This window comes from Hemiscyllium ocellatum, chromosome 22 (genome assembly GCF_020745735.1).
Source record: "Hemiscyllium ocellatum isolate sHemOce1 chromosome 22, sHemOce1.pat.X.cur, whole genome shotgun sequence".
Lineage (NCBI taxonomy): Eukaryota > Metazoa > Chordata > Chondrichthyes > Orectolobiformes > Hemiscylliidae > Hemiscyllium > Hemiscyllium ocellatum.
In genome coordinates, this window is record NC_083422.1 from 46175722 (window position 1) to 46200578 (window position 24857).

At 40.7% G+C, this 24857-nt stretch overlaps 1 protein-coding gene across 2 annotated transcripts in view; it reads right to left on the reverse strand.

The window, feature by feature from the left end:
• entpd1 (ectonucleoside triphosphate diphosphohydrolase 1) overlaps positions 1 to 24857 on the reverse strand; it is a 129738-nt gene that overhangs the window by 19107 nt on the left and 85774 nt on the right. For both annotated transcript variants that reach the window (XM_060842149.1, XM_060842150.1), the window contains exons 5-7: positions 15874 to 16033; positions 13333 to 13542; positions 470 to 727 (exon numbers count right to left, since the gene is read on the reverse strand). In XM_060842149.1, coding sequence (XP_060698132.1) covers positions 470 to 727; positions 13333 to 13542; positions 15874 to 16033 — 628 coding nt within the window. The remainder of the gene's footprint in view (positions 1 to 469; positions 728 to 13332; positions 13543 to 15873; positions 16034 to 24857) is intronic.

Consider the following 24857-nt stretch of genomic DNA (forward strand, 5'->3'; position numbering starts at 1 on the left):
TGGCCTGATTATGTCATGCTGAAACTTGAGCAATATCAAGCTGAGAGAAAAACAACAACATAATACTAAGGAGATACAGATACTGAGAACGTATGTGTAGACTAACAGGAAAGGACAAAAATCAGGAACCAGTGCATGGTAATGTCAGCGAAGATCATAAAAGCGTCAAAGAAAGTAGCTGAGAAGGGTTTGAAATTGTCTGGTCTGTTATAGCAAATGATGATTGGGGTTAATTGATTGAGTGGACAGAAGAGAGTACAGCCTTGACAAACTCTGCATGTAAACTGGTTATTAATTGGAGACATGGGTGGTTTAATGGTGGTGGATAAAGTTGAAAAGTAACGCAGGTGATTAGGTGATTGGAAAATAATCACGTGAAAGCACTTCTGTAATGTGTCACTGAGGGAACACCTGGTTAAATTGTTTAGTTTAGAATGAGAGAGTTTCATACAATATACATAATACTTACTCCAAATTTTCCATGGACCTTTGGCTGATAAACCCCATTAAATGAACAGCTGCTCCACGTACAAACACTGAAATTAAAGATGCTTCTGATGTAGTGATCGCATTGGTCAAAGTTCCCTGTCCCAATGATCCTCACCATTTGCTGAATTATATTGTGCTGTGCAGATGTGCATGGACTATTAAATAATTCAGTCACATTGATTGTTCTTACATATCCTTTGTTAAAACAGGGGTTTGAAATGGTTCCATTGTCAGTGATCTGAAAAGAAACAAAAAGTCAATTTATTCAATACAGCTAATACTTAGCCTGCACACACACAGCATCTAAATTTTGTGCTGATGTTTGTAAGGCCTATGCTAGCATGCATACAATCTGTTTAGGAGCTGGACTGTTGGAAAGCCAATGGCAGGATGAATTTGAGATTAACTTTAAAGATCTTAGCCTGCTACCTAATGGTGAGGCAGTGGCAAAGTGGTATCTTCACTGAACTCATAATTCTAAGGCCCACATTTATGTTCAAACTCCACCTTAGCAGATGGTAAAATGTGAATTAAATTAAGAAACCTAGAATTTAAAAAGCTGATCAAGTGACCGTCATGTAACCACAGTCAATCGCCATAAAAATCAATCTGGTTCACTAATGTCCTTTAGGGAAGGAAAACTATTGCCCTTACCTGGCCTACATGCGATTCCAGATCCACAGCAATTTGGTTGACTCTGAATTTCCCTCAGAATTGTAAAAAAACTAGCATCCAAATTCAGCAGGTAACAGGGAAGACAAAAGGAATGTTGGCCTTTATTTTGAAGGGAATGGAGTATAAAAATTTGGAGATCTTGCTGAAAGTTTACAGGGAATGGGTCAGATCACCTTTGGAATATTGTGAACAGTTTTGGTCCCCTTATCTAAAAAAATATACACTTCCATTGGAGGCAGTGCAGAGAAGGTTCAGTTGGTTGATTCTTGGCATGGAGGAATTTTCTAATGATGAGAAGTTGAGTAGATTGCCTATACTGATGGGAGTTTAAAAGAATGAGATGCAATCTTATTGAAACATTCAAGATATTCAGGGAGTTTGACAGAGTAAAGGTTGTTTCCCTTGTTCTAGAATCTAGGACCAGAGGGCCTAATCTCAGAATGAGGTTGCCCACTGAAAACAGATGAAGAAGATTTTCTTCTTTCAGTGGTACTGAATGTGTGAAATTCTTTATGCAGAGAGATGTCAAGATTGGGTCAGTAAGTGTATTCAAGACTGAGATAGACAGATTTTCAAACAGGAAAGGAATCAAGAGTTTTGGGGAAAAGACAGGAAAGTGGAGTGATCTGATTGAATGGTGGGATATTTCAATGGGCTGAATGACTTATGACTATTCCTTTGGTCCTGTGGTCTCTGAAACAGCCCAAGCAAGCCACTTAGTTCAAAGGCATTTAGGGATTGGTGATGCCAGCGACTCCTACATCGCTTCAAAGAATATAGAGAAAGAAGCTGTGCAAATAGTAATTCTCCTCCAAGCTGCTTTAGAAAAAAAACATTTTTTCAGAAGGAGCCAAATTTAAAACAGCAGCAAAAATGGAGCTGACTGCAAAAGCTTTGGGTAGATTTGAAGAATATTCTACTTATAAACAGCCGCAGCCTATGTACAAGGTTATCATGGATTAAAAAATAAAATTGGTGCACAAGCATGAAAACAATAGTTTGTAAGCCTCCAGAGGATCTGGTGTATCCTGATATTCCCTCAAAATGGATAGACCACGTTCAACAATAATTTAATCTTATGATTCCCTCCCACGTGACAAAACATGTGAAGACATTTCACAGAATGTAATCAGACATTTGAGCTAAAGAATAAGATAGTGGGAACAGTGACCAAAAGCTTGTTCAAAGAGGTAGATTTTTAGGATTGTTTTAAACAAAGAGTGGGATTGGAAATATTAGGAGTAGGAACATAAGAACAAGAGTAGACCGTTCAGCCTAACAAGCCTGATCCACCATTTATAACAACTATGGCTGATCGAATACTTCAATGTCTTTTACCGACCCTATCCCCATAACCCTGTATGCCATTGCTAATCAGAAATCTAAAAATTTCTATTGTAAACATACTGGAAAAGACTGAACTTTCACAGTCTTCTGTATTAGAGAATTTCAAATGTTCACAATCCTTTGAATAAAAAATTTTCTTCTCATCTCAGACCTAAGTAGCATCCATTTTAGGCATCTTATTTTTAAATAAATATACTTGAAGCTCAAAACTTGAGAGAACAGAGACCCAGTTTGCCCAATCTCTCTTCATAGGATAGTCCTACCATCCTAGGAGCATGTTTGGATGGACGTTGGCCTTGGCAGTTACATTCATTTAAACAAGTAGCAGCGTGGGTCACTCAGCCCCTTGAGCCTGGTCTGCCATTCAATAAGGTTCTGATTGTTCTGATTGTTACATCAAATCTGTATTTTCACTTAACGCCAATAACTTTTCACTATTTTGCTTAACAAGATTATTCACCTCAGGCTTAAAAATGTTCAAAAACTCTGCATCCATTATCTTTTCAGAAAGCGAGTTCCAAAGACTCATGACACTGTGAGAAACCATTTCACTTCATCTCTGTTTTAAATGGTGACCCCTGAATTTTAAACCCTGGTTCTAGATTGTCTTTGAAGAGATAACTACCTCTCCACACCAGCCTTGTGAAGACTTCTCAGGATCCTGTTTGTTTTGATGAAGTCTCTTCTAACTCTTCTGTATGCCAGCACATAAAAGCTTAGCCTGCCCAACCTTTCCTCCTAAGACAATGCATCCATTCTAGATATTAGTCTAGTAAACTTTCTCTGAACTGCCTTCAACTCATTTATCTCCTGTCTTTCAAAAGGAAATCAATACCATACACGGCACTTCTGATGCAGGATTACAAATGCCTTGCAGGATGGAAAATGAAGATATGGTTACCAATGGTTGGCTGAAAGAAGTTGGGAATGCATAAGATACTAGAATAGGAGGATCATGTTTTTGGGAGGTTGTTGGGCTGGTGATAGTATGGCCAATGAGAATGAAACATACTTCTGGGCTTATTCTGCTTCTTCTCCCCACAGCCTTATCCCCTTGTTCATTCTGCAACAAATGATAGAGTGCAATATATATCTGTAATGAAAAACCCAACAGAACAGCAATTGCCAACAGCTTTGAGGTACTCTGAGCATATTTTGTTGCAAATATTTTGCTATCTAGACAAAGATTCATAGAGTCATAAAGTTCATGAAATGACTTTCTATGAATATATAACTATCATTTTGCATAAAAATAGAACATACCAACTGTAATCAGTTTGGGACAGATCACAAAGGTGTTGCCAAGAAAATTCAGGGGATGGTCAACATGCCAAAAGAACTCTGGGTTGAAATTTGAAGAGTCGTCAGACCAGGATCAAGTGGTCAAGAAGAGATGGTCAAGGGAATAAGTTCTTCCTCATTCTCTACTGATCATTTTCAAGATCACTTTTCAATATTAAAAAGGAACCTGAACCATCCACATCTTGACCTTCATGCCAAACATCATTCAGAACTAAATTTTGTTTTCTACATTCCTGACAAAAGGCTGCAAGATTGTATTAAGGCTCACAGACACTTATCTTTCAATCATCTTACTGGAAGCAAGATTTGGGAAGTAGTCTTTTGGTCTGTTTCTGGTTTCTTCCAGTCTGGCACAACTGTTGACTTGTGTCCATTTTCTGGCTAAATTTCACATCCAAATTAAAATATATTGTGCGGTGTTCATTTACTTTTTATTGTTAGGTTCTCATTCATGGATATCAAAAAGGAATTGGATATATATTTGAAACAGAAACTTTGCGGGTCTTTAGGGAAAAGAACAGTGGAGGAGAACTAACTGGATACCTCTTTCAGAGATCCAACACTGTCACAATGGGCCAAATAGCTTTCCTTTACGTTGTATGTTTCCATGGTTCTAAACCAGGAACTCTTAGTTTAAAAGTCTCCACTCCTGGATACACCCTAGCTCGTCAATGCCAATTGTAAAGAAGTATAAGAATCATTTTCTACACTTTTGATTGTGAACAGAAATGGAAACATTGTTTTAAAATCAAGGATTGTGAATGCAATTGCTACACTTTTAAAAACAAGTTACTGAAACTAATTTTGTGTGGTACGTACACTGCTGTTTTATTTTAGTTGGGACATAGCTGTTTATTGATGGCCTGGCATCAATCTGGGCACTTATTTTTTTCAATGCATTCAGATACATTGTGGTATACATCTGAGAGTCAGACCTCCTGCCTAAGAGGTAGGGACACTGCCATTGTGCCACAAGAACCCTCCATCAGTGTGTGCATGTAGAATGAATCAATGGTTCTTACTAAGTACAGGAATCTGTTTTTTTTTCTGTTAAATAGATTCTAACAGATAGGTAAATCAGTGACTTTGCAAGCACTAATTTAAGCGTTAACTTTTGTGGTGACTATAAGTAGTAGTGCAGCTTGTGAATCAGCACACTTTTCCAAGTGACAAGAGAATGAGGACTCATGCTGCATTATTTTGAAGCACTGCAGTGACAATGATTTTAGTATGGTATTCGTCAATGATGAAGATAAAGACCAGGTTCTGTAATGCAAATGAGAAATGGGTCAGATGTTGCAAATTTCCTGCAGGTGGCAGCATTGATCCTGACAGTCTTTAACTCCAAAAAAATTTGTAACTTGATTTGGCAAGTTGGTAGAAGTGAATCTGCCTGCTTATGCCAAGAAGACAGATAGAATTAAAGCACTAACAGAGCATTTTGGTTGAGTAGAAAGGCAAGGAGGATCATACACTCCAGGTAGTGAAACATTAGAATTAGGTAATATTGAATTACAGCTAAAGCAACTTGAACTAAAAAATTGAATTTATGTAAAACTCCGTTATTTCACTTTTTCGATTAGAATCAATCTAAGTATCATGACAAAGACAGAGAACACAGGGGGCCAACACCCTCAACATATTTTCTAGCTATCACCATTGTTAACAGCTAACCCGAGAATGCAGCTTTTTTTAAAAAAAACTTTGTGATTTACACATGAAATAAGTGAAACTATCACTGTATTCTAACATATGAAAAGCTTAACAGACAATCAATTTTTCAATGTATAATTTCAATAACATCACACTGTAAATTTTTGCTATAAATTCTGTGTGTTAGGATTGAGCCCTCCACTACCACCTGATGAAGGAGCGTCACTCTGAAGGCTAGTGTGCTTTCAATTAAACCTGTTGGACTATAACCTGGTGTTGTGTGATTTTTAACTTTGAACTAAAAAAGCTTGACATGAAAGTCCAAAGAGCAGAAAAAGACAAAACAAGAGGAGAATTGAGAAGGAAAACGGTATAGAACTAAAAAGACAGGAAATGTAAATAATAAAATTAAAATTAGAGTGGCAAAGGGTAAGAAAAGGAAGACAAGAGTAAGAAAAAGAGAGAACATGAATATCAGTTGAAAATAACATCTGTTAAAAAAAAGATAAGAGATGCCAATGCTTGTTCTGATGAGGAGAATCCAGTTCATAATCTAAATTCCAGAAAAGAAATGTTTACATTTGTATGGGTTCTGGCAAAATTTGAGGGAAAAAATGTTGAGACATTCTGACAGGTTGACAAATAAAGTAATGGAAATTTACACTTTGTTGTCACAGGAATTTCTAGGAATTGGAATGCTGTAAACAAAACAACATATGAGTTGGCTCCATATGAGTACGTGCCTGAGGCATTATAGGTTTTGAAAATTAAGGAACAGCCTAGACAAAATGAATTTTTAAAAGTAATTTTAACAGATGAATATAAATATTAGGACCTGAAACACAGTAACAGGAACAGGAGTAGGCCACTCAGTTTGTCAAGCCAGCCTATTCAATAGTATCAAGGCTGATTAAACATTTCAATATCTTTTATCCATCCCAAAATCCTGTGTGTCATTAGTAAGCAAACATATATCAATCTCTACCTTAATTATACTGAAAGACTAAGCTTCCACAGCCCTCTATGGTACAGAATTTCAAATGCTCATATTTGTCTGAGGAAAAAAAAACTTCTCGTACCTAAGCGGTATCCCCTTATTATTAAATCATGCCCTCTGGTTTGAGACTTTCCAACCAGTGGTAACATCTTACCTGCACCTACCTTGGCTATCCCTTTAAGTATTTTGTAAGAGTCAATGCCATTTCTCTTATTCTTTGAAGCTCTAGAGAATACAGGTTCAGTTTGCCAAATCCCTCTTCATAGAATAGTTCTGTCATCCTGGGAGCAAGTCTACTTAATCTTTGTTACTTACCCTTTATGGCAATAATATTTTTCCTGAGATAAGGTGACCAAAACTGCACACAGTACTCAAGGTGTGGTCTAACCAAATCCCTGCACAAATGAAGCAAGGCTTCATTACTCCTGTACTGAAATCCTCTTGCAATAAAGGCTATTCCTAATAGCTCGATGCATCTGCATGTTAATCTTCTGTCACTTATCATCAAGGACACCTAGGTTCCTTTGTATATATACCCTGTCCAACCTCTTACCAATTGAGAAAAGGTCTACCAATCCAATCCTCCTTCCAAAGTGGATAATCTCACATTTTTCCACATTATACTCAACTATCATGTTCTTGCCCATTCACTGATCCTGTCCAAATCCTCCCGAATCCACTTTGCATCTTGGTCACATTATACAATTCCATTTCGCTTTGTAACATTTCCAAACTTGAAGGTGACACAGTCAGTCAGTTTTCACATCCTGATCTTTGCTATATTTTGTGAACAGTTGAGGCCCAAGGACTGATCACATCCTGCCATTATGAAGAAGACCCCTTTGTTCCTACTGTTTTCTGTCTGTCGGTCAATAATAATCCAGGCCAGTACATTACCTCCTATCCCATTAAATATTCTAACAAGCCCCCTGTGAGGAACTTTAATAAAAGCCTTCTGAAATAATGTCCATTGGTTCAAAAGTATCAATTCCGTTAGTAACAGTTAAGGTTCCCTCTAATTATTTTTTCTACTGTGTGGACTTCCAAGGTCCATGTGTGGCAACAGCTTCGAAAATGGAATGTCAATGCTCAGCACAGTGTCAGCAATCTGATTGGCATACACAGAACCTCTGAGAAGCTGCACAGCAGGAATGTTAGCAACATTTTCAAAAACTTCCAACAAACTTGCCAAGCATGATTTTCCTTTTCACAAATATAATCTGTCTATGACCAATCAGATCATTATCATCCAAGTGCCTATTTATCATATGCTTTATAATAGATTTCAGGATTTTCCCTACTACTAATATGGCCAACAGGTCTGTAAAATAGGAGCAACAGTGGAGGATTTGGTCCTTCAAGCCACCTCGGTCATCCAATATATTCATGTCTGATCATCCAACTCAGTGCCCTATTCCTGCTTTGTCCCCATACTTTTTGATCCCTTTAGCCCAAGAACTATTTTCTCCTCAAATGCAATCAATGTTTTGGCCTCAGTTGCTTTGGGGCAGAGCATTCCATAAGCTCACCACTCTCTGGGTGAATGATAAATATCTCCTCATCTCAGTCCTAAATGGCTTATCCTATGTTCTTAGATTGTGACCTCTGGACTTCCCTATCATCGAGAACATCATTCCTGCATTTATCCTGTCTAGTCTTTTTAGTATTTTATGGGTTTTAAATGAAAGCCAAAGGTTATCAGCCTGACACCGACTCTCCAATTGGACCTTGGGCAGCAAAATAGCTTCAATGATGGAAAGGCAGGTGGTGTCTCTCTCTCTCTCTGTCTCGCTCCCCTTTTCTCTGCAGTAAAACTATTTTGAGCCTGAGGAAAGCTAGTTACTTTCATCAGTTATTGTAAGTCTTTAACCAGTAACTAACAGACTTTTTAGCTGTATACCAATCACTCTTTGCCTCCTGCAAAGAACCTGGAGGATGTAGATTAAAAAAACAGAAAGGAGAAAGTGAGGACTGCAGATGCTGGAGATCAGAGCTGAAAATGTGTTGCTGGAAAGGCGCAGCAGGTCAGGCAGCATCCAAGGAATCATTCCTGAAGAAGGGCTTATGCCGAAACGTCGAATCTCCTGTTCCTTGGATGCTGCCTGACCTGCTGCGCCTTTCCAGCAACACATTTTCAGCTAAAAAACAGAAAGCCCTTCCAAGTAAAAGGAACATCTCAATGAACCCTATAGACTGGTGCTATTGAACTGTGTTTCACAGTACTTTTTTCTTCACCTTTCAGATTTATTTTCTTTTGTTGCTGTCTACTTTAAAAAGAGTTAGAGTTTTAATTAGTACAGCCATACGTTGTCAGTTCATTGCTGTACACTTGTGATTAGAATTTACTTATTTGTAATAAAACAATAATTCTTATTCAGTACAGGAACCTGATCAGTATTTTTTGTTAACTTGATTCCATCAAACAGGTAAATTTTGGACTTTGCATTCTTTAATTAAATCCTTAACACTTGTGGTGACCTTGGGTGTAGGGCAGCTTGAGAATTGATATATGTTTCTAAGTGGGTCATAACACAAGTCTTGGTGAAGACCAAAAGAAACAATAAAGACACATTTCCTTAGGATCTGCCAGTCTCCAATTAAAGCTAGAATAAGTGACCAGTGGAACCTTCACGGCATGTAAAGCCCTCAGTCATTACTTCGATGCTTTTTCTATGGAGGTTGTACATTTGAAATTTTAATTACTGATCTCTTAATTAAAAGAAACCTGAATCAAAAAGCCTTCCGCAGTAACATTTCAAAAAATGCATAACATTGGCAAACTTCATGGAATGTGATAGTTAGAAGTACCTTTTCATACCACTGTTACCATCCAGAATCATCTTACCTTAATTAGCACTGTCACTCTCTGCAAGATCACTACCACCATTCTATGACATTTTGGATACTGTTATACTCTTGAGAACATTATCGTGCTCAGTTTCTATTTACACATTTTCTTCACTGAGGGCAATACTATCTTTTATTAAGAAAGCCATCTACTGCCTCCAGGATTTTATGAGTCCTGTATCATTATTTGAATGTCCCTTCACAATTATGATAATGCTGCTGATAAGCATTATATTGCAGACTGTCAGCACAGTTATCCCTAAGGCTACATGAAAATTTAGTCAAAATAATACCAAATTCACTCAATGTACAGTATCAATAACCTCACAAGGCCATTGCAAAGATGCCAGACGTATGATGTCACCATAGTTAGAGCACCTGCAATGAGGTTCCTATCCATAAAAGGAGAGAACTTTGCATAATGCCTTTCATGACCTCATGGCATCAAAATACTTTATAGGGAATGACATTCTTTTGAATACAGACACTGAAATGATGATAGGATACCATTTCCTTCTGTGAAGGTGCTGCAATACTATATTTTTTTCAACCAACAAAAATTCACCATCATTGTAATAATATGTTGACATTGTAATCATTAGGTTTCCATCCTCTCTGATAAGATTTCCAAACCCCAGCTGACTCTCCCAGAAGCAATGCAGCCCACTTGAAGCTCAAGCACAGTGAATAGGACATGCTTCTATGCAACATTAGTACTATATAACAACTATAAAGGTCAGAAATCTCAGGATCTATGTTAAAGATATTAATTTCTCAGCATTTTAAATCAAATTCCTGTTTTCTTATTCCTACAAACGTGGTTTCGAAATTTTCATTTCTAACCTTGATGTATTGACTTAGTCTTCCTGCAGAGATTCATTCTGTGTTCCCACCATTATAGCATTCTGATTCAGACCATAGTCCTTCCAAAGGACTGGAGGTAGTGACTGCAAATTACAATGTTAGGCTAACTGATTTAATTAGCTCCCTCTTATACTCAAACCATTACAATCATGATTCAATTGATGCATTTATTTTGAAATAGAAAAAAATGTCTTTGGAAACCTAGAAAATTAATGACCTATTAATAAAGGCCATTCAGCCCAGCTTGTCTATGACTAGCTGGAAAACAGTTAGCCAGTCAATGCTGCCTTACTGCAGTTGAGAGCCAATGTGACCTTTTTAAAATGTGATGAGGATTTCTGGTTTTTCCATGTTTCAGAAAATGAGGTCCAAACCTGCTCAGAAAGAAAAAAAATGAACTTTGGAAATGGTATGAAGTGTAGTTCCATATTACAGAATTCCTCCAGTTTGGACCAGTTCCCTCATTTCCAAAGTTTACTTATTTTTACTAATTTTTTCTTCTTTATTGGTGGAAAAAGCCCCTTTTCACCAACAGCCACACACATATTCCCCAACTCTAATCCTCTTGCCAATGACCTTAAATCCCTCCCCCTCATTGTTGACCTCTGAGCTCCAACAGAAATTAGTCTTTCATATCCATTTTGTCTGGGCGCCATGTAATTTATCTCCTTTCAACATTTTATATGCCAATGAACATAACTCCAGGCTATCCCCACATCTAAAATTCTTCAGCCATGCCAAAAGTCTCCTCAGATACTGAAACTCTTTGTTCATATGCAGCAAGACCTGGAAAGCATCCAAACTTGACCTGACAAAGTGGTAAGTTGCATTTTCAGACTCAAGTCCATTTCCAATATGGGAGAATCTAACCATATCTCCTTCCCATTACTCTCTCATTGGACTTTGGCCCATGCATTCATATGCTAATCTCATTCCCCAGTGCCAATTTGGTCATAACTCAGATAATAATCCATAGTATATGACATTTGAGTTCTGTGTTTTACTTTAGTACTTAGTTTCTCATACTGCATAGACAGAACCTCCTTGTCCTGTCTTTGTCATTGGTACCTCCAAAGACTGGATCCTCCCAGTAAAAGTTCCTCTCCAGACCGGAGACAATGTCCTGAGCCCTGGTGCTGGCAGATGCACAAGTGCTTGGATACATACTCTTTGCTCCAGAAAACAGTGTCTATTCTCTTAACTACACTGCCCCTACCACCATTACATGGTGCCACGGTCAGTCAACTCATGTGCCTTGCTTTCACTCAAACAAGGTAAATAACAGTCAAATCTGTTTGACAAATGCAAAGGCTAAATCTCCCGTATTCTTGCCTTTACTTGTCTCACTTGTAGTCAGTCAGGCAGCATCCAAGGAGCAGGAGATTCGACGTTTCGGGCATAAGCCCTTCTTCAAGCCCTTTCCTGAAGAAGGGCTTATGCCCGAAACGTCGAATCTCCTGTTCCTTGGATGCTGCCTGACCTGCTGCGCTTTTCCAGTAACACATTTTCAGCTCTGATCTCCAGCATCTGCGGACCTCACTTTCTCCTCACTTGTAGTCACACTGTCCTGTCCCTACCACTGATCAAATCAGATTTAATTTCCTTTCTTATATATTTGATTAATCTTATCACTGGTTCCAATATTATTTTAAACCCTTTGGGAATAGAAGAGCTTAATCACTTACCAGATAGTTACCAAAAGCTTCTTCATCTTTAGTGGAATAAAAACCAATAACTAGAGGGTGAATAAGTTAAAACAAAAGGAATGCTTTCTCCTCCTCCTAATTTAACTCCCCTAATCAGCAAACTCCCAGCACTCTGTTCAAAGCTATATTCAGTGCTAAGTTGCACTAAGATTACTGGCTTTATACACTTATGAAATAAAAGAGCTAGCTGACTACAGTTACAGAAAAACAGGTTTCAGGTACTTTCCTTAATTAGCTAACTTCAACTGTTCCTCCAGTGCATATCTTGTAAAACCCTGTTTAAAGCTGAAAAAAAATTGGAACTGAACAATAGATTTCAGGTAAATGTAAAATATAAATTAAAAATACATTTTTACAAAGAGATTAAGAAATGTTTATCTTAATGTTGCGAGCCTAAAGAATGCTTGTCCTGGAAACAGAGTCCTTATATATTTTTAAGTCAGAAGCAGATAGAGTCTTTCTAAGTGAGCCGGTGAAATGGTATGGAGTATTCAATGGTATGGAGTATTCAGATCAGCCATGAATGGTGGAGAAGACTCAAAGAGCCAAATAGCTTACTCCTGGTCCTAAATCCTATGTTCATGCATTCATTTATGACTTCTTAGGTGATTAGTTGTAATACACAAAGAACCTGGCATCACTGTTCATTAGAGAGAGAAAGTTGGTTCAGTAGCTTGAGGGGCATCACTCTGTAACAAGTATGGGACTAGGTAAATAGGTCACCTTAAGCTATCATAGTTAGCATGGGACTGAATCCATTCTGTTGGCATTATTCTGATTTGCACACTGGCCGTCTGGTTATTTGAGCAATGCAGCTCTACACGTGCCTACTTAATCACCTTATCCACAGCTCTATTACTTTCAGTGTTTTACAGATTAACGTCCCTCTATTGCTCTCACTATCTTCTAAGGTATTACTGATTCCTTTGTTTTCTTTCCTTATATACATCATCCCATACTCCTCCAGATTAAATTCCATTTGGCAATTTCTGCTACTTAACCAGGCCATTTATATATCCTGCAGTCTACTGATTCCCCCTCACTATCAACCATGTGGCAATTTCTGTATCATTCTGAAACATCTTTATCATGTGTTTAAGTCTAAGTCATTAATATTAAATACAACAGAAAGGGCCTAAGATACTGAGTCTTATGGAATTAGCAGAAATTAGATGAAATGAAACTTACAGCAATACACTGACTGGGGTCTATTTTTTAAACAGACATTGAGAAAATAGAATGGTTAGTGCAGTGTCCCTAATGATGTGTGGTTTATAAGTAGTATTTTCTAATCAACCTTATGACACACTGTGGTTGTGACCCAGTGAGTGTGTGTTATCAGACGCTCTAACCCTGCATATCCAGCACTTTTCACAGGGTCTGCAAACACTCTTTGGTCAGGGTTAGATACTTATAGATAGGAAAAAATTTCTGAGCTCAGTCCTTTCTTACATCCAGTTTTTCCAGTAGCAATTTCAGGGCCTGATCCTTTCCATAACACAGGTAGCTGTGTGTGTATATGTTGTAACTCTTCCCATACAGACGCATTTTCAGAGCACTTTCCTCGGATTCAATCTTCTCACCAGGAACAAATGTAATCTGTGTGGAGGCACCGCCCAGGTCCAGCGCCCCCACTGTTTCAAGGTTTCCTCCTGCATTATCCTGATGAAGTTCATAAAGAGTGAGTGAGAAAGGTAAACATTATAGGCAGAAACACAATTGATCTCTGACATTTTCATTCATTCAATTATTACAACATGGTGAATGTACTGAATATTACAGGACTGAGAGTTATGTCTCCCCACAGCATAATTGTTCAAATCAGTCCTGTCCCTCCTTCACACACAACAGCCCAGAGAGCTTTTTCCCTAATAGGGTAAACACACAATTACACACTTACATGCTCACAGATATACACAAACATATACAGATACACATTATTTCAGCTGGGGCTACAGCTAAGGAATGGGCTAAGGGTTAGGAGAACCACTGAAACTGGGGTGGTGCAGGGACGGGATGGGATGGGATGGGGCTGGGCTGGAACTGTTTATTTTTGTCTTGCCATCACCCTCCCCATGGTTCTGAGTACCTCTAGTAATAGATCCCTTATGAATGAAGCATTTGTAGATCTGTGGTAGGTAGTCAATCAGGTTTTATGTATTTGTATATGCCCACTCTTACTGATCCCAAAATCCCTTCATAACTTGTCTCCACCTCACGCCCTTCCTCAGTGATACACCCTCATGGACGATGCACACTGACCACCCCCTCCCTGACAACCCTCACTGATCCATCGCTTACTAACCATCCTTCACTGACCATCCCTCAGCCCCCACCTCACCAACTCACCCTCACTGATCTTTCCCTCACCGGTCCCTCCCTCACTGACAACTTCTGACCCCTGTCACCAATCCACCCTCACCACCCCTTTCTTCACTGACCCATCCTCGTTGCCCCCTCCCTCACTGACAACCTTCTGACCTCTGTCACCAACCCACCTCAGCGCTCCCTCCTTCACTGACCCACTCTCACTGACGCCTCCCTCACTAAACCACCCTCAATGGCCTCTCCTTTACTGACCCCTCCCACACAGATCTCTCCCTCATTGCTCCCTCCCTCACTGACAATCCTCTGACTCCTACCATCAACCCACCTTCACCACCCCCTCCTTTACTGACCACCCTCACTGCCCCCTCCCTCACTGACCCATCCTCACTGCCCCCTCCCTCACTAACTCGCCCTCACTGGCCTCTCCTTCACTGGCTCCTCCCACAATGACCCCTCCTGCACTGACTGCTCCCTCACGCCCCCTCTTTCACAGACCCACTCTCACTGACCCCTCTGTCAGTGACTCTCACTGACCCACTCTCAATACTCTATCCTCACTGATCCCAGAAAGTCTCTCTCACTGAACTCTCTCATCAGCCCTTCCTTAATTACCACTCCCTATTGCCCCTGACTGATCCCCTCACTGATCTATCCTCATGGACACATCCTCACTAACACACCCTCACCAATCCCTCTAAATGACTCACGCTTACTGACCCTCCCCCGACTGATCCACCTTCATTGACTCATCTTCACTGACTAGTGAAGGCGGTGTATGGTATGCTTTCCTTTATTGGTCAGAGTATTGAGCGCAGGAGTTGGACGTCATGTTGCAGCAACAGGACATTGGTTTGGCTATTTTTGAAATATTGTATGCAATTCTGGTCTCCTTTCTTTCGAAGGCTGTTGTGAAACTTGAAAGGTTTTAGAAAAGATTTACAAGGATGTTGCCAAGGTTGGAGGATTTGAGCTATATGGAGAGACTGAACAGGCTGGGACTGGTTTCCCTGAAGTGTCGGAGGCTGAAGGAAATCCTTACAGAGGTTTATAGAGTAATGATGGGCATGGATAGGATAAATAGGCAATTTGTTTCCCAGGATGGGGGAGTCCAGAACTAGAAAGCATAGGTTTAGTGTGAGAGGGGAAAAGATGGAAAAGGGACCCAAGGGCAATTTGTTTCTTGCAGAGGTTGGTGCGTTTATGGAATGAGCTGCCAGAGGAAGTGGTGGAGGCTGGTACAATTGCAACATTTAAAAGGCATCAGGATGGGTACATGAATAGGAAGGGTTTGGAGAGATTTGGGCTGGGTGCTGGCAGGTGGGACTAGATTAGGTTGGGATATCTGGTCAGCATGGACAAATTGGACCGAAGGGTCCGTTTCCGTGCTGTCCATCTCTGTGACTCTACTTGAATGGACTATCTGTCATTGATTCCACAAGTTCACACAGGCCTGCCCAGAACAGCTGGAACCATAAATGGCAATGAATGTTCACAAATCCCATATCCCCTGTGGGTTTCAGCCTGTGGTTCTTCAAAGGCTTATTAAGATTCCATTGTCAGACTATGAAGCGACACAGAAACCCTGAACTAATAAAGTTCAATAGTTGTTCTTTGCAGTTGGAATAGGGTCAAAGCAATATTTAATAGTTATGTTTCCAGAAATACCTTCCCGATGTTTTCCATTAGATAATTGACAGTAATCCATCCAAACACTCCCTCTTCCTGTCCTCTTATAATTTGTACCCCTTGGAAATCGAATGGATAAGTCTTAATGAACTCTTGCACTGATTTCATAAGTTGCTCAGCCAGAGCTTGGTTCTGCGATCTGGAAAACAAGACAAAAGAGGAGAAACTCAGGAATGTCCAAGTATCTAATGAGCAGATCCTCTGAGTTCACTCTCCAACTGGTGACTGAGCTGCTGTGCACTGAGCTCAGTGGATCGACTTAGTTGATTTAATCAATAACTCAGTACAGTTCTGTTAGCTGGCTCCCTCAGTCCCGAATCCTGTCTTGAACTATGGCTCTAAAAGTAGAGACAAAAAAAATGCAGATGCTTGAATCCAAAATAGACAGGCAAGAGGCTGGAAGAACACAACAAGCCAGGCAACATCAGGAGGAGGAATAGCCAAAGTTTCGAGTTTAATCCTTCTTTAGGAATGGGAGCGGGTGTAGGGGGAGCTGCAGATAGAGAGGCTGGCGGGGGCAGGATGGTGAAGTGGGGATAGGTGAAGACAGGTAGACGGTACGACCTGGTTGGTCAATGGGAGGAATGAATCTGGTAGGTGGCTGGGAGAAGTGGAAGGGTGGGGGAGAGGGGAAAAGGGAGGGCAGGGAAGGGAGTCAGGGGATGGGAAGGGAGGTTGTTTGAAATTGGAGAACTTAATGTTAAGTCCTTCAGGCTGTAGGTTACCCAGACAGAAGATGAGGTGTTGTTCCTCCAAACTGCGATTTGGTTTCTTGGGCAATGGAGGAGGCCGAGGATGGTCATGTCGGAAAGGGAGTGGGAAGGAGAATTAATATGGGCGGTGACTGGGAGGTCAGGTCAGCCCCTGCAGGCCCTGCTGAGATACTTGGCAAAATGTGCCCTGAGTTTATGTTTGGTCTCTCCAATGTAGAGAAGGCCACATCAAGGCAGTGCATATAGTAAAGTAGGTTAACAGGCACCTGGAAGGACTGTTTGGGGCCCTGGATGGAAGTGAGGGGGATGGTGTAGAAGCAGGTTTTGCATCTTTTTCAGTTGCAGGGGAAAGTACCTAGGGGTTCGGGGTGAAGGGAGGTGGTTAATGGGGAGAGTGGCGACTGGTGGGGTGTTAGATGAGGTCATGGCGGATTCTGTCTTTATTGCATGGTGGGGGTGTGGGGGTTTAGAGCAGTGGTATGGGGAATGGAGGTGATGCAGTGAAGGGCTGTCTGGTGATAGAGGGAAAAAAAGCAGCATTCTTGCCTATGATTCTCAAGGTTCTGGACTGAAGTCCTTCAACATAAATTTGAGCACAAAGAAACCAAGACTGACACTCCAGTGGAGAGCTCAGGGCACACTGGTGGTGGTGTTGCTCAGGTAAGATGTGAAACCAAGGTCTCATCCACCTTATCAGAATAGAACATGGGGATTTTTCCTGATGTCTAAGGCAACATTTATCCCTCAACATTTATCATACAAACAGATAATTTGTAATAGCCGTATTAATAATTATAGCAATTAGTGATAAGAACAGAAGAAATAGAAGCTAGAACAGGCCATTCAGCCCCTCAAGCCTGACCTGCCATTCTATAAGATCATGGTTAATATGCCCCAGACCTCAACTCCTCTTTTGTTCCAGCTCCTCATGTCCTCAACATCAATCCACCTCATCTTTAAATACTTAGAGATCTAGACTCCACAACTCTCTGGGGTACACAATTCCAGACATTCACTACCCTCAGAGAGGGAATTCTTTATATCTCAGTTTTAAATTAATGTTCCCTTATTCTGTAACTGTGACAGTTTAAGATTAACCGACTCACTGATTCATCAAGTTTGAGAAGCTCCCACGATAAAATATGTTCCCAACATCTACCCTCTTAATCTTGAATGTTTCAGTAAGACCAGATTTTTTTAAACCTTAATGAATAATAGCCTGACCTGTTTAGCTGTTCTTAATAAGTGAATAACTTAATCCCTAGAATCAATCTAGAGAATCTCTTTCAAACTGCCTCCAGTGCCAGTAGATCCTTTATGAAACATGGAAACAGATAGCCAACACAGTACTCCAAGATGCATCCTCACCAATATGCTGTAACAGGATTTACCTGTTTTAAGTTCCAACCCTACATCAATAAAGGCCAAAAATCCATATGCTTTCTTAGTTACTTAACATAGAACACAGAACAGTACAGCACAGCAAAAGCCCTTTGGCCCTTGATGTTGTACCGACCTCTTATCCTACTCTAAGTTCAAACTAACTTACATACCCTTCAATTTACTACCATCGATGTGCCTATCCAAGAGTCAGTTAAATGTCCATAATGTATCTGACTTTCCATTGGCAATGCATTCTGTGCACCCACTCTCTGTGTAAAGGCCCTACCTTTGACACCTACACTAAACCTTCCTCCAATCACCTTAAAATTATACCCCCTTCTGATAGCCATTCCTGCCCTGGGAAAAAGTCTCTGACTATGGATGATAATGGAGTAGTGTAGGTTAGATGGGCTTCAGATTGCTTTCACAGGTCGGCGCAACATCGAGGGGCCTGTACCTCTCTGTAATGTTCTATGCACTCTAACTATGCCTCACATCATCTTGTACACCTTGAACAAGTCACTTCTCATCCTTCTTCGCTCCAATGTGTAAAGCCCTAGCTCCCTCAAAGCTTCTTCATAAGACAGACCCTCTAGTTCAGGCAGCATCCTGATAAAGCTCCACTGCACCCACTCTGAAGCTTCCACATCCTTCCTATAATGAGGCAACCGGAACTGAATAAAATATTCCAAGTGGGGTCTAACCAGGGCACTATAGAGCAGCAGCATAACCTCATGACTCTTGAACTCAATCCCCCTGCTAATGAAAACAAACACACCATATGCCTTCTGAATAACTCTATCAACTTGGGTGCCAACTTTGAGGGATCTATGGATATGAATCCCAAGATCCGTCTGTTCCTCCACACTGCCAAGAATCCTGCCTTTAACCCTGTAATCAGCATTCAAATTTGACCTTCCAAAATGAATCACTTCACACTTTTCCAGGTTGGATTCCATCTGCCACTTAACAGCCCATTTCTGCATCCTGTCAATGTCTCGTTGTAACCTACAACAGCCCTCACACAATATACACCACTCCATCAACCTTTGTGTCATCAGCAAACTTCCTAAAATTCAGAAAGAGCAGATGTCCCAGAACAGGTCCCTGCAGAACACCACTGGTCACCAAGCTCCAGGCAGAATATTTTCAACCTACAGCCACCCTCTGTCTTCTATGGGCCAGCCAATTTGTATCCAGTCAGCCAAATTTCCCTGTATCCCATGCCTCCTTACTTTCTAAATTAGCCTATCATGGGGAACCTTATCAAATGCCTTGCTAAAATCCATGTACATCAATCTCTATCTTTATCGATGTGTTTTGTCACATCCTCAAAGAATTCAATAAGGCTTGTGAGGTATGACCTGCCCCTTACAAAGCCATGCTGACTATTTCTAATTAAACTATGGTTTTCCAAGTAATCATAAATCCTGTCTCTCAGAATCCTCTCCAATAATTTGCCCAGCACAAACATAAGACTGACTGGTCTGCAATTCCCAGAATTATCTCTATTCCCTTTCTAGAACAAGTGAACAGCATTTGCTACTCTCCAATCATCTGACACTACTCCAGTGGACAGTGAGGATTCAAAGATTATTGCAGAAGGCAATCTCTTCCCTCACTTCCTGTAGTAACTGTAGGTATATCCCATCTGGCCCAGAGGACTGATCTATCTGTATGGTTTTTCAAATTTTTTAGCACATCCTCCTTGTTAACTTCAACCTGTTCGAGCTTATATGCCTGCTTCATGTTGTCCTCATAAATGTCAAGGTCACTCTCAGTATTGAATACTGAAGCAAAGTCTTTATTAAAGACTTCCCTACTCCTCCGATTCCAGGCACAAGTTCCCTGCACTATCCCCGATCGGCCCTACCCTCACTCTGACCATCCTCTTATTCCTCACATGAGTGTAGAATGTCTTAGGGGTTTCCTTAATCCTACCCACTAAAGCTTTTTAATGCCCCATCTAGCACTCTTAAGTCCATTCTTCAGTTCCTTCCAGGCCACCTTGTAACCCTCTAGAGCCCTGTCTGATCCTTGCCTCCCCAACCTAAGTCAGCTTCCTTCTTCCTCTTGACTAGATGTTCCACATCCCTTGTCACCAAAGTTTCCTTCATCCTACCATCCCTTCCTTGCATCAGTGGGAAAAACCTATCCATCGCTATCAGCAAGTGCTGCACAAACAAACTCCACATTTTAATTGTACAGTTTTATGAGAACACCTGTTCCTAATTTCGGCACCCCAGTTCCTGCTAAATAGCATTCTAATTCCCACTCCCTCAATTAAATAAATACTTTCCCATACCATCTACTCCTATCTCGCTCTATGACTGGATTAAAGATCTGGGAGTTGTGATCACTATCACCGAAATGCTCGCCCACCAAGAGATCTGACACCTGGCCTGGTTCGTTGCCAAGAACCAAATCCTGTTGGCCTATCTACATACGGAGTCAAAAATCCTTCCTATACACACTTTAAAAAAAAAACTGCTCCATCCACACTATTTGAACTAAGTAGGTTTCAATCAATATTAGGGAAGTTAAAATCACATGACAACAACCCTGTTACTTCTGGACCTTTCCAAAATCTGCCTCCCAATCTGCTCCTCCATGTCTCTTTTGGTATTGGTGGTGGTGGTGGTGGTGGGGGTTGGGGAGTCTGTAGAAAGGTCCCAATAAAGTGACTGCTCCTTTCCTGTTTCTGACTTCCACCCATAGTGACTCTGTAGACAAACTCTCCTTGATGGCCTCCCGTTCTGTAGTTGTGATACAATCCCTGATTAGTAATTCCACTCCACCACCTCTTTTACCTCCTCCCCATTCCTTTTGGACCAACAAAACCCTGGAACGTCCAACAACCATTCCTGTCCCTGTGATATCCAAGTCTCTGTAATGGCTACAACATCATAGCTTTCTACCTTTTTGTGTTTCATGCACAGGTACACGCAGGTCCCTCTGGGCTGCACATTAATGGAGTCTGTCTCTACTTAAATAATAGTCTACCTTTTGATTCTTCCTATTAAGTGACCTCACATTTTCCTATATTAAATTTTATCTAGTAGGTTTTTGCAAAAGTATAATTACTCACTCAACCTATCTATATCCTCTTCTTATGTTCTCAATATAATATGTCAGCTATTTTTGTAAATTTAGATACATTATGGTCTGACCCCTCCTTCAAGCCATTACTATCACTAGCAAATAAATGAGATTAATAGACTATCGATATAGAAGCAGAATTAGGCTATTCAGCCCATTGATTCTGCTCTGCCATTCTATCATCGCTGATACATTTCTCCACCCCATTCTCTTGCCTTCTCCCTGTAACCTTTGACCCCCTTACTAACCAAGAACCAATCTGTCTCTGTCTTAAATTCAATGGTTTGGTCTCCACAGTCTTCTGCGACAAGTTCCACAGATTCACCACCCTCTGGCTGAAGAAATTCCTCCTCATCTCAGTTCTAAAGGGTCATCCTTTCACTGTGGCTGTCACATCTTCTTCATATCCACTCTATCCAGGCCTCACAGTATTCTGTAAGTTTCGATAAAATTTCCCACTTATCCTTCTAAAGTTAATCAAGTACAGATCCAGAGTCCTCAACGGTTCCTCATTTGACAAGTCCTTCAGTCCTGGGGTCATTCTTACGAACTCCTTTCAATCTCCTGCAAGGCCAACACATCCTTCCTTCGATATGGGGCCAAAAACTGCTCACAATATTCTAAATGTGGTATGACCAGAGCCTTACACAGTCTCAGCAGTATAGCCCTGTTCTTGCATTCTAGAACTCTCAAAATGAATGCTAACATTGCATTTGTCTTCTTAACTGCAACTGAGCTTGCATGTTAACCTTAAGAGAATCCTGAACAAAGATGCTCTGTGATTCGGATTTTCCAAATCTTTCCCCATTTAGAAAATAGGCTAGGCCTCTATTCTTCGAGGAGAAAGTGAGGTCTGCAGATGCTGGAGATCAGAGCTGAAAATGTGTTGCTGGAAAAGCGCAGCAGGTCAGGCAGCATCCAAGGAACAGGAAATTCGACGTTTCGGGCATAAACCCTTCTTTCCTGAAGAAGGGCTTATGCCCGAAACGTCGAATTTCCTGTTCCTTGGATGCTGCCTGACCTGCTGCGCTTTTTCAGCAACACATTTTCAGCTAGGCCTCTACTCTTCCCATCAAAGTGCATAACTGCACACTTCCCCACATTAGAACTGATCCTTAAGGCACTCCACTGGTTGCAGCTTTCCAACTGAAAAAGACCATTAATCATGACCTTCTGTCATCTGTGCATTAACCAATTCTCAATCCTTGCGAACACATTACCCTCAAAACTGTAGGCTCCTATCTTGTGCAATAACTTTTTATGGGGAAACCTATCAATTCCCATCTGAAAATCCTGATACAAGACAACCACCATTCCTTTTTATTAACTCTGCTTCTTGTTTACTCAAAGAACTCAAGCAATTTTGTTAAACATGATTTCCCTTTCACAAAATGATCTTAGGAACTTAGAAACAGAAGTAGCCCATTCAGCCCCTCAAGCCTGCTCTGCCATTCAATAAGATCATCGCTGATCTGTGGCTAAACTCCATATATCTTCCTTGGGCCCCTATCCCTTGATACCCTTGCCAGATTAAAAAAAAGTTTATCTCAGATTTATACTTAACAATTGAATTAGCATTGTCCACCATTTAAGGAAGAGTGTTGCAAACCTCTGCATGTAGAACTGCTTTCTAACATCTCTCCTGAATGGCCTGGCCCTAATTCTCAGGCCATGCACACCCCTCCCACCCACACACACCCCTCCCTAGTTCTAGAATCTTCAATCAGTGGAAATAATTTAACTTTATCTATCCTGCCTTTCCCTGTTAATATTCTGAAGATCTCTAATTGAGATCAGCTTTTAACCTTCTGAATTCTAGAGAATAAAAGACTAATTCATATAATCTCTCATCATAACTTACCCCTTAAAGTCTAAGTATCATCCTGGTAAACCTACATCACACTCCCTTGAGGGCCAAACATCCTTCCTAAGGTGTTGTACACAGATCTGCTCACAGGGTAAATGAGGTGTAACTGGATTTTGTAAAATTGCAGCATAACGTCTGCGTTCTTGTAATCCAGCTTTTTAAATACAAAGGCCAGCATTCCATTAGCCTTTTTAACTACTTTCTGCACCTCTTTGTAGTATTTTAAAGGGCTATGCACCCAATCCCCAAATTCTGTTGGGCATCCAATATATTTAATGTGCTTTTTAAAATTTACCTTGATTCTTTCTTAAAAGGCAGGAGAGATAAACTCACCTTTGCTTATATTAAAACCTATCTCCCACAGCTTTGCCCAGTCACCGAGTTGATCAATATTCCATTATAATCTTATGCTGTCATCAATCTTGATTCTGTTCGATTGTGTCAGGCTTTTTTGAACATCTTGTTACTAATTCCTTAATAATGGACTCGAGCATTTTCCAAATGTCAGATGTTAGGCTAACTGGCCAAGTATTGCTTATTTTCTGTCTCCCTTCCTTCTTGAACAGAGGTGACACAGAAGCAGTTTTCCAATCTAGTGGAACCCTCCTAGAATTTAGTGAGTTCTGGAATATTTTGACCAATGTCTCTACTGTTTCAGTAGCCACTTCCTTTAAAAGCCTTCGAGGTAGGACATCAGGTTGATCCCCTGGGTTGAAGGTACTGTTAGAGTGGGGGCTATGCCAGGCAAGAAATTATAAATTGCAGTTGAATACCATTCTGCTGTTACTGATGACCCACAACACCTCATGGGTGCCCAGTTTATGGTTGCTAGACAGTTCAAAGTTTGGCCCAGTTAACACAGTAATAATGCCACATCGTGTATCCTCAATCTGAAGACTAGACTTTGTCTCCACAGTGATTGTATGGTGGTCACTCTGTCAGTACTGTTATGAACAGAGACATCTTCAACAGGTTGACTGGTGAAGACAATTTAAATATGTATCTCCTTCTTGCTGGTTCTTTCACATGTAGCAGGCAGGTTTTGCAGCCAAGTCCTTTAGGGTTCAGCCAGTTTGGTCAGTAGTTGTGATTCTGAGCCACTCTTAGTGATAGACATTGAAGTACCCAACCCAGAGAACATTCAGTATCCTTCCCTCCTTTACCATTTGTGTTCAGCATTATGTTCTGATATCTGGTAGTCTGGAGATTTATTTGCCCATGTTTGACCGAACACCATGAGACTTCATGAGGTCCAGAGTCAATGCTGAGGACTTCTAGGGCAACTCACTTGCACCGTATACCACTATGCCTGCAACCCTGCTGGTCTGTCTGGTTGGTGGCACAGGACATATTCAGGAATAGTGACAGTGCTGTCTGGGACATTAATGTATGATTCTATGAGCATGGCTACACCAGGCTGTTGTTTGGCCAGTCTCAGGATAGCTCTTTCAATTTTGGCACTAGTCCCAGATCATAAAATCATGAATGGTAAAGAGGAATTTGCAGGGTTGACAGAACTGAGTTTGTAGATTTTGGTGCTGAGGCTGATGATAGGTAGTCTATCTGGTTATGTTCTTCACAGTCAAAGTGTAGTGACTGTAACAAGGTCAGCCAGATGGACCTCAAAATATGAGTTCCCTCATTTGGACTATTAATTTGGTCCAAATCAGGGATCCCTAGCTGACAGAAGAACAGGCGTGTCAGACATCCTGTCACTCTGACAGTTGGCTGTGAGGGAGCTGGATTAGTGTGAAGGACTTTACACATGTAAATAAAAAGTGACTAGGTGACAAGATACCAGCCTCTGTGGAGTTATTTCAGTGATGATGAGAGTAAAGCAGGTTCACGAAGAAATTTGATCGCAACAGTTGTCTTCGAGCTGGTGTAAGTATTTCTGGCAT